General features: G+C 44.1%; 1 protein-coding gene across 1 annotated transcript; it reads left to right on the forward strand.

Annotated features, from left to right (window-relative positions):
* Positions 1-582: 582 nt before the first annotated feature.
* LOC145866102 (stonustoxin subunit beta-like) lies at positions 583-4,139 on the forward strand. The gene is made up of 4 exons (XM_082970968.1): positions 583-773; positions 1,051-1,224; positions 1,473-1,519; positions 1,937-4,139. The coding sequence occupies exons 3-4, from the start codon at positions 1,498-1,500 to the stop codon at positions 2,467-2,469; spliced, it is 555 nt and encodes a 184-aa protein (XP_082827094.1). The 5' UTR covers positions 583-773; positions 1,051-1,224; positions 1,473-1,497; the 3' UTR covers positions 2,470-4,139.
* The last annotated feature ends 7,347 nt before the right edge of the window (positions 4,140-11,486 follow it).

An 11,486-nucleotide genomic window follows, 5' to 3' on the forward strand; every position in this document is an offset into this window, starting at 1 on the left:
AACACAACCCAAAACACAACCAAAACAAACTGCAAATGCAACCAATGAGTTTACAACCAAACACTAAACTTTTGACTACTTTAATACACTATAAATGAACTGGTCAGAATACTTATGACTTCTTCAAATAGGAGGACTAGATACATAAAGTGCTTTCATTTTTCTAAATGGTGAAACAGATATGTATTAAAATACCCTCAAATAAAAGGTGACATTATATACTGTCACCTCATATGAAACATTTGATCTGAAATTCAAAATGTTGGAGTTTAGAGCCACATTTAAAATGTTATCTTCACTGTCAAAATAGATATGGTGTGGACTGTATACTCAATACAATCTAAATCTGATACCTCACTGTCTGTCTTTTGACTGATACTGCTTTTAAACTGGTCTGGTCAGTCTACTCAAATATTCATACTGTACATATTTCTCTCTACAAGTAATATGATAATTTAAAATAAAGATACATTAATTTATAAATAGATGTGGCAGGTTTCAGGACACTGATGTATCTGAATATGATGAAAAAATATACTGCCACTATTTTCATCACAAAGAATATCAGTGTGGTTTTAAAATGATTTGACTCTTTGCAGGCTGTCAGGCTGTCTAGTCACAGAGGAAGGCTGTGCTTCTCTGGTCTCAGCTCTGAGGTCAAACCCCTCACACCTGAGAGAGCTGGACCTGAGTAACAATGACCTGAAGGATTCAGGAGTGAAGTTGCTCTCTGCTGGACTGGAGGATCCACACTGTAAACTGGAGACTCTGAGGTCAGTATTCCTGTAGTTGGTCAACAAGTTTTTGTATTTGTATTAATTGGATCCCCATTAGCTGCTGCCAAAGCTAAAATATTTGTACTATACATTTTTCTCTCTACAAACAATAATTTGATAATTTGTCATTTCTAAAAATGATACATTCATTTCTGAATAGATATGGCAGGTTTCAGGACACTGATGTATCTGAATATGTTGAAGAAATATACTGCCACTATTTTCACCACCAAAGAATAGCAGTGTGGTTTTAATATGATTTGACTCTTTGCAGGCTGTCAGGCTGTCTAGTCACAGAGGAAGGCTGTGCTTCTCTGGTCTCAGCTCTGAGGTCAAACCCCTCACACCTGAGAGAGCTGGACCTGAGCTACAATCACCCAGGAGACTCAGGAGTCAGACTGCTCTCTGCTGGACTGGAGGATCCACACTGCAGACTGGAGAAACTCAAGTATGTAGAGGGTTTATGTCAATGTTCATATCAGACATGATTGACTTTTCAGGCTAGGTAATACAAACATTCTGACCACCACTTGGACAAAGTTATATGCGTGTGTGTGTGTGTGTGTGTGTGTGTGTGTGTGTGTGTGTGTGTGTGTGTGTGTGTGTGTGTGTGTGTGTGTGTGTGTGTGTGTGTGTGTGTGAGAGAGTTCAGGTGTATCCCTCAATGACTGTCTGTTTTTCTGCTTATCGCTACAGTGTGGAAAATAGTGGAGAGAACAGAATGAAACCTGGACTTAGAAAATGTGAGTGTTGACTGCTGTGAAGAATATGACTAAGAATAAGTCTTAATTCAAGTTAAGTCAAAGACCACCATCATTACTGACTTGGTCATATTAAACATCAGCTGTAGTTCTACAGAAGCAGAAATCAGGGACACCAACGTTTACAAAGAGTTGATATGACAGTGTGTGTGTGTGTGTGTGTGTGTGTGTGTGTGTGTGTGTGTGTGTGTGTGTGTGTGTGTGTGTAATTAATGTGAATAAGTGTGTATTATATTACCATACAGTATAACATATGATCATTCAACAAGTCTCAAGTTACCTTAACTTCTCCTTTTGATACCTAGAAACATCTACATTAAATGAATTAGTGAAAAGTGAGTTAACATTCTAATGTGAATGATGATGATTTCTAATATTGTGTCTGGTTTCATCCATCAGATGTCTGTGATCTCACACTGGACCTAAACACAGTAAACAGACACCTCTCTCTGTCTGAGGAGAACAGAAAGGTGACATGGAGGAGAGAGGAGCAGCCGTATCCTGATCACCCAGAGAGATTTGAGGACCGCGGACAGGTGCTGTGTAGAGAGGGTCTGACTGGGCGTTGTTACTGGGAGGTAGAGTGGAGTGGGAGAATGGGGGCTGATATAGGAGTGACATATAAAGGAATCAGCAGGAGAGGATGGGGTGATGACTGTTGTCTTGGATGTAATGACAAGTCCTGGAGTCTGATCTGCTCTGACAACAGATACTCTGCCAGGCACAATAATAATCTCACTACCATAGACGTCCCCTCCTCCAGCCCCCACAGAGTAGGAGTGTATCTGGACTGGCCAGCCGGCACTCTGTCCTTCTATAGAGCCTCCTCTGACACACTGACCCACCTGATCACATTCACCTCCACATTCACTGAGCCCCTCTATCCAGGATTTAGGGTTTATGATGTTGGCTCTTCAGTGTCCCTGAAATAACACACACACAAACACACACAAACACACACACACACACACACACACACACACTGGACACACACACACACACACACACTGGACACAAACTGGACACACACACACACACACACACACTGGACACACACAAACACACACACACACACACACACACTGGACACAAACTGGACTCACACTGGACACAAACTGGACACACACACTGAACACACACACACTCAACACACAGACACACACTCAACACAGACACACACTGAACACACACACACACACACACACACACACACACACACACACACACACACACACACACTGGACACACACACACACTCAACACAGACACACACTGAACACACACACACACACACACACACACACACACACACACACACACACACACACACACACACTGGACACACACACACACACACACACTGAACAAACACACACTCTGGACATACACACACACACACACTGGACACACACACACACACACACACTGGACACACACACACACACACGCACACTGAAACACACACACACACTGGACACAGACACACGCTGGCCACCCACTCAAACTGGACAAACACACATACACACAAACAATGGAATGACACATACTGGACACACAAGACACACACACACACACACACACACACACACAGGAAACACACACACACTGGACACACACACTCACTGGACACACACAGACACACACCGACACACACACACTGACACACACACACTGGACACACACACGCTTGACACACACACACTTGACACACTGGATACACACACACCAACACACTGGATACACACACACACACACACACACACACACACACACACACACTGGATACACACACACAAACACACACACTGACACACATAAACACTGACACACACACACACAATGGACAAACACAATGGACAAACACACACTGGACACTCACACATGTCAGGCTTGTAATATTTTCTGATCTTTTACCACTTTGCATTTTTTATGATATATTTTACTGTTTGTGTTTGTACCACAGGAGGTTGGTGGGACCTTATTTAGGGAGGACAGGTTTGTAATGGCTGGAGTGGAATAAGTGGAATGGTATCAAACACGTGGTTTCCATGTGTTCCATTTCATTCACTCTGTTCCAGACATTATTATGAGCCGTCCTCCCCTCAGCAGCCTCCACTGGTATGTACTGTCCTGTATGTGAGAGAGATCCAACAAGGAATTACAATGTATGTATTACTTTTAATACCTGCAAATGGCAAATAAACTACTGGAACTCCTTATGAATGTCTGCAGCCGACAAAAGGTGAAAATATTACCGGAATATTCTGCAAAATGTTGATGAAGACGTCACTCAATCCACCCAAAACAACATGCAGTCTTTCCACAAGACTCCCATGAAGTTATAGTGTGACGTTATGAGTCGACGTTAAAGTAACATTCTCACAACATACTGCACTTGTTTTATACTGTTTTAGATGTATCCTCTGTTTAAACATTTAAACTCTTACAATAACACTGTTAAAATACCAATGTGATCATTTCTTGTCTTTTATGTTGGAAAAACAAATTGTACAATTATATGTGGACACACGCTCCATAGTTGTACAAGTATACATGGATATATTGTACTTTTCATAATAAAACATATTTGAAACAAGAAAAAGCATGTTAATTGTGAAAACAATTTCGTTATTGATTTTTACATTGCTTCTCCCTGTCTCATGTTGACGTTTGTCATGAATCTTGACCTGGAGGCAGAACTGTGCGATTTCCTCTAGATATGTCAGCTGCAAAGTCAGAATTGGATGTGGAAAATAATGTTGATTTATGGTCTTAATTTAAGGGAAGGATTAGCAGTGTGGTTAGGGTTGAGGTTAGGATTAAAATCGGATTGTATTACTTTGTGCCTGTGCCAGTTAGGGAATACTTTGCTGAACTGCCTCCAGGGCAAGATTCATGACAATAAATGCCAGCCTGCCTCCAGGGCAAGATTCATACCAATAAATGCCAACCTGCCTCCAAGGCAAGATTCATGACAATAAATGCCAACCTGCCTCCAGATAAAGATTCATGACAATAAATGCCAACCTGCCTCCATGGCAAGATTCATGACAATAAATGCCAACCTGCCTCCAGGGCAAGATTCATGACAATAAATGCCAACCTGCCTCCAGGGCAAGATTCATGACAATAAATGCCAACCTGCCTCCAGAACAAGATTCATGACAATAAATGCCAACCTGCCTCCAGGGCAAGATTCATGACAATAAATGCCAACCTGCCTCCAGGGCAAGATTCATGACAATAAATGACAACCTGCCTCCAGGGCAAGATTCATGACAATAAATGCCAACCTGCCTCCAGAACAAGATTCATGACAATAAATGCCAACCTGCCTCCCAGTCGTCCCCTCCTTATCTTTACAAGGCTGCAGAACCTGCAAGCTAGTGATGTGTGGGTTCTCTCATAACCCTCAGTCCCCAGGTGGGTAGATGGCAGGTTGAATAAAGAGAAGCTAGTGATGTGGGGGTTCTCTCATAACCCTCAGTCCCCAGGTGGGTAGATGGCAGGTTGAATAAAGAGAAGCTAGTGATGTGGGGGTTCTCTCATAACCCTCAGTCCCCAGGTGGGTAGATGGCAGGTTGAATAAATAGAAAACAATAGGCTACATAAAACATTCCATAAATGTATAATTATTATGTAATTAACCTGTTGGGTCTAGGGGGCAGCATTTGCACGTCTGGATAAAAAAAATGTACCCGATTTAATCTGGTTACTAATCCTACCCAGTAACTAGAATATGCATATACTTATTATATATGGATAGAAAACACTCTAAAGTTTCCAAAACTGTTTGAATGGTGTCTGTGAGTATAACAGAACTCATTTGGCAGGCAAAACCCTGAGACATTTTCTGACAGGAAGTGGATACCTGATGTGTTGTATTGACTTTAAACCTCTCCCATTGAAAAACACAGGGGTTTAGGAATATTTTGGCACTTCCTATTGCTTCCACTAGATGTCACCAGCCTTTACAAAGTGTTTTGAGTCTTCTGGAGGGAGATCTGACCGAACAAGAGCCATGGAACGGTGATGTCCCATTAGACACCTGGCGCGCTACTTCATGTTGGGTACCCTCGTTCCAATACGTTATAAAAGGCTATGCATTCGTCCACCTTGAATATTATTCATGTTCTGGTTAAAAAAGGCCCTAATGATTTATGCTATACAACGTTTGACATGTTTGAACGAACGGAAATATATTTTTTCCCCTCGTTCATGACGAGAAGTCCGGCTGGCTTACATCATGTGCTAACGAGACGGAGATTTTTGGACATAAATGATGAGCTTTTTTGAACAAAACTACATTCGTTATGGACCTGTGATACCTGGAAGTGACATCTGATGAAGAGAATCAAAGGTAATGGATTATTTACATAGTATTTTCGATTTTAGATCTCCCCAACATGACGTCTAGTCTGTATCGCAACGCGTATTTTTCTGGGCACAGTGCTCAGATTATTGCAAAGTGTGATTTCCCAGTAAGGTTATTTTTAAATCTGGCAAGTTGATTGCGTTCAAAAGATGTAAATCTATAATTCTTTAAATGACAATATAATATTTTACCAATGTTTTCTAATTTTAATTATTTAATTTCTGACGCTGACTTGACTGCCGGTTATTGGAGGGAAACGATTTCCTCAACATCAATGCCATAGTAAAACGCTGTTTTTGTATATAAATATGAACTTGATAGAACTAAAAATGCATGCATTGTCTAACATAATGTCCTAGGAGTGTCATCTGATGGAGATTGTAAAAGGTTAGTGTATCATTTTAGCTGGTTTTATGGTTTTGGTGACCCTGTCTTTGACTTGACAAAACATTACACACAACTCTTGTAAATGTACTGTCCTAACATACTCTAAATTTATGCTTTCGCCGTAAAACCTTTTTGAAATCGTAAAACGTGGTTAGATTAAGGAGATGTTTATCTTTCAAATGGTGTAACATAGTTGTATTTTTGAAAAATTTGAATTTTGACATTTATTTGGATTCAAATTTGCCGCTCTTGAAATGCACCTGCTGTTGATGGAGTGCACCACAGGTGGCACGCTAGCGTCCCACCTAGCCCCAAGAGGTTAACACAAAACATTAAGGACACCTTTCTTTCCATGACAAACTGACCAGGCGTAACTCAATATTAGGAAGGTATCCTTTATATTTTGTCCACTCAGTGGCTCTGACCCTTTACGTAACTGTCAATCCTCTTTGCCAGGAACCTTCTGTAACGGTTGGCGTCGGATAAAGCGGACCAAGACGCAGCGGGGAAATGTGCACTAATCTTATTTTTTGATTTAATTGGCAAAGAAGGTGAACCAAAAATAAACACATACACCAAAAAAGACACAACGACCTGCCTCCAATTGAGAGTTCAACACCCAAATACCTAACATAGAAATACTAAACTAGAGAGAACATAGAAATTCAAAAAACATAGAACATAACCCAAAACCCAGAAATAATAAATCAAACACCCTTCTAAGCAAACCACCACCCCGAACCACATAAAACAAATACCCTCTGCCACGTCCTGACCAAACTACAATCACAAATAACCCTTATACTGGTCAGGACGTGACACCTTCTTTAAATGTTCCCAAATGCTCCCACACTGATGCTCTCTCACAGCTGCTCCAGGGCCTCTTGGGTTGAGGAGTCATTCTCTTCTAACCTGATCACAGCTGCTCCAGGGCCTCTTGGATTGAGGAGTCATTCTCTTCTAACCTGATCACAGCTGCTCCAGGGCCTCTTGGGTTGAGGAGTCATTCTCTTCTAACCTGATAACAGCTGCTCCAGGGACTCTTGGGTTGAGGAGTCATTCTCTTCTAACCTGATCACAGCTGCTCCAGGGCCTCTTGGGTTGAGGAGTCATTCTCTTCTAACCTGATCACAGCTGCTCCAGGGCCTCTTGGGTTGAGGAGTCATTCTCTTCTAACCTGATCACAGCTGCTCCAGGGCCTCTTGGGTTGAGGAGTCATTCTCTTCTAACCTGATCACAGCTGCTCCAGGGCCTCTTGGGTTGAGGAGTCATTCTCTTCTAACCTGATCACAAACAAAGACAAGATTCAAACAAATAAACATGATGGTCCAACATAATAGGGGGGGGGGGGTAGAGGGAAGGTAGAGGAGAGGAGGGGGGTAGAGGGAAGGTAGGGGAGAGGAGGAGGGTATAGGGAAGGTAGGGGAGAGGAGGGGGGTATAGGGAAGGTAGGGGAGAGGAGGGGGTATAGGGAAGGTAGGGGAGAGGAGGGGGTATAGGGAAGGTAGGGGAGAGGAGGGGGTATAGGGAAGGTAGGGGAGAGGAGGGGGTATAGGGAAGGTAGGGGAGAGGAGGGGGGTATAGGGAAGGTAGAGGAGAGGAGGGGGTATAGGGAAGGTAGGGGAGAGGAGGGGGGTATAGGGAAGGTAGGGGAGAGGAGGGGGGTAGAGGGAAGGTAGGGGAGAGGAGGGGGTATAGGGAAGGTAGGGGAGAGGAGGGGGTATAGGGAAGGTAGGGGAGAGGAGGGGGGTATAGGGAAGGTAGGGAGAGGTGGGGGCATAGGGAAGGTAGGGGAGAGGAGGGGGGTATAGGGAAGGTAGGGGAGAGGAGGGGGTATAGGGAAGGTAGGGGAGAGGAGGGGGGTTTAGGGAAGGTAGGGGAGAGGAGGGGGTATAGGGAAGGTAGGGGAGAGGAGGGGGTATAGGGAAGGTAGGGGAGAGGAGGGGGGTTTAGGGAAGGTAGGGGAGAGGAGGGGGTATAGGGAAGGTAGGGGAGAGGAGGGGGTTTAGGGAAGGTAGGGGAGAGGAGGGGGTATAGGGAAGGTAGGGGAGAGGAGGGGGGGTATAGGGAAGGTAGGGGAGAGGAGGGGGTATAGGGAAGGTAGGGGAGAGGAGGGGGTATAGGGAAGGTAGGGGGGTATAGGGAAGGTAGGGGAGAGGAGGGGGTATAGGGAAGGTAGGGGAGAGGAGGGGGGTATAGGGAAGGTAGGGGAGAGGAGGGGGGTATAGGGAAGGTAGGGGAGAGGAGGGGGGTATAGGGAAGGTAGGGGAGAGGAGGGGGGTATAGGGAAGGTAGGGGAGAGGAGGGGGTATCGGGATTAGGGTTAGGGTTAGGGTTAGGGTTAGGGGTTAGGGTTAGGGTTAGGGTTAGGGGAGAGGAGGGGGTATAGGGAAGGTAGGGGAGAGGAGGGGGGTATAGGGAAGGTAGGGGAGAGGAGGGGGGTATAGGGAAGGTAGGGGAGAGGAGGGGGGTATAGGGAAGGTAGGGGAGAGGAGGGGGGTATAGGGAAGGTAGGGGGAGGTGGGGGGTATAGGGAAGTTAGGGGAGAGGAGGGGGGTATAGGGAAGGTAGGGGAGAGGAGGGGGGTATAGGGAAGGTATGGGAGAGGAGGGGGGTATAGGGAAGGTAGGGGAGAGGAGGGGGGTATAGGGAAGGTAGGGGAGAGGAGGGGGTATAGGGAAGGTAGGGGAGAGGGGGGGTATAGGGAAGGTATGGGAGAGGAGGGGGGGATAGGGAAGGTAGGGGAGAGGAGGGGGCATAGGGAAGGTAGGTGAGAGGAGGGGGTATAGGGAAGGTAGGAGAGAGGAGGGGGGTATAGGGAAGGTAGGGGAGAGGAGGGGGTATAGGGAAGGTAGGAGAGGAGGGGGTATAGGGAAGGTAGGGGAGAGGAGGGGGTATAGGGAAGGTAGGGGAGAGGAGGGGGGTATAGGGAAGGTAGGGGAGAGGAGTGGGGGCATAGGGAAGGTAGGGGAGAGGAGGGGGGACTTCCTCCATGTCAGGTAAGCAGCCTCCAAGTCTACCCTCACCAACTGACCAGACTGAGTGTGTTCTGAACATCCCTCTCTGTCCTCTGATGTTGCGTCCAAGTCTTCTTTGGTCTTTCTGGTGTCTCTGTCTTGACTCTTTAGTGAGTTTTTTCAGTTCTTTCCCAGGCTGCCTGAAAAACACAAAAAGATGGCAACTACATAAGAGTTATAAACTATCAAAATAAAGAGAATCCCACACTCCATATATAAACTCCCAGTAATTTATTGGGTATTTACCAACGTTTCAGCATCACTGTGACTTCTTCAGGGTGATGTCATCAATACTTCAACCAGGTTATGTAGACAAACAGTGCAATTAGTGCAACCAATGACAATAGAGAGGGGTGTGTCATAATGATTAAGTTAATTACAATGAATTTATGAAACTGTTAACCTGTTGGGGATAGGGGGCAGTATTGACACGGCTGGATAAAAAACGTACCCGATTTAATCTGGTTACCACTCCTACCAGTAACTAGAATATGCATATACTTATTACATATGGATAGAAAACACCCTAAAGTTTCTAAAACTGTTTGAATGGTGTCTGTGAGTATAACAGAACTCATTTGGCAGGCAAAAATGTGAGAAGGTTTCATTCAGGAAGTGGCCTGTCTGACAAGGTGTCGTTCTTCTTGTCTCTGTTTATTGAAGAGTGAGGGTCTTAGCTGTCCCGTGACACTTCCTACGGCTGCCATAGGGTCTCAGAAGGCGGTAAAAAGCTGAATCGTGGCTTTGCAGGCTCTGGCTGAAAAAAAGTAGCGCGTTTGGGTAGTGGCTGGTTACAGTACTGTGAGACTCAGGCTCGTGCCCGCGTCGACCGAAAGCTTTGTTTACTTTCCTCAGTTTAGCTAAATGGACATTCCCGGTCAGAGTATTATCGCTTTTCTACGAGAAAAATGGCATAAAAATGGATTTTAAACAGCGGTTGACATGCTTCGAAGTACGGTAATGGAATATTTAGATTTTTTTTGTCACGGATTGCACCATGCGCCCGACCCTTCTTTACCATTTCGGATAGTGTCTGGAACGCACGAACAAAACGCCGCTATTCGGATATAACGATGGATTATTTTGGACCAAACCAACATTTGTTATTGAAGTAGCAGTCCTGGGAGTGCATTCTGACGAAGACAACAAAAGGTAATCAAACTTTTATAATAGTAAATATGATTATGGTGAGTTCTAAACTTGCCGGGTGTCTAAATAGCTAGCCCGTGATGCCTGGGCTATGTACTTAGAATATTGCAAAATATGCTTTCACCAAAAAGCTATTTTAAAATCGGACATATCGAGTGCATAGAGGAGGTCTGTATCTATAATTCTTAAAATAATTGTTATGCTTTTTGTGAACGTTTATTGTGAGTAATTTAGTAAAATGTTAGCGAATTCCCCGGAAGTTTGCGGGGGGTATGCTAGTTCTGAACGTCACATGCTAATGTAAAAAGCTGGTTTTTGATATAAATATGAACTTGATTGAACAAAACATGCATGTATTGTATAACATAATGTCCTAGGGTTGTCATCTGATGAATATCATCAAAGGTGAGTGCTGCATTTAGCTGTCTTCTGGGTTTTGGTGACATTATATGCTAGCTTGAAAAATGGGTGTCTGATTATTTCTGGCTTGGTACTCTGCTGACATAATCTAATGTTTTGCTTTCGTTGTAAAGCCTTTTTGAAATCGGACAGTGTGGTTAGATTAACGAGAGTCTTGTCTTTAAATAGCTGTAAAATAGTCATATGTTTGAGAAATTGAAGTAATAGGATTTTTAAGGTTTTGAAAATCGCGCCACAGGCTTCAAGTGGCTGTTACGTAGGTGGGACGAATTCGTCCCGCCTAGCCCATAGAGGTTAAAATAGCTTTTCGGTGAAAGCACATTTGCAATATTCTCAGTAGATAGCCCGGCATCACAGGGCTAGCTATTTAGACACCCAGCAAGTTTAGCCTTCACCAAAATCAGATTTACTATTACAAAAGTTTGATTACCTTTGTTGTCTTCGTCAGAATGCACTCCCAGGACTGCTACTTCAATAACAAATGTTGGTTTTGTCCAAAATAATCCATCGTTATATCCAAATAGCGGCGTTCGTGCGTTCCAGACACTATCCGAAATGGTAAATCAGGGTTACGAGCATGGCGCAATTCGTGACAAAAAAA

Source organism: Salmo salar, unplaced genomic scaffold (genome assembly GCF_965601325.2).
Source record: "Salmo salar unplaced genomic scaffold, fSalSal1 ptg000129l, whole genome shotgun sequence".
NCBI classification, from domain to species: Eukaryota; Metazoa; Chordata; class Actinopteri; order Salmoniformes; family Salmonidae; genus Salmo; species Salmo salar.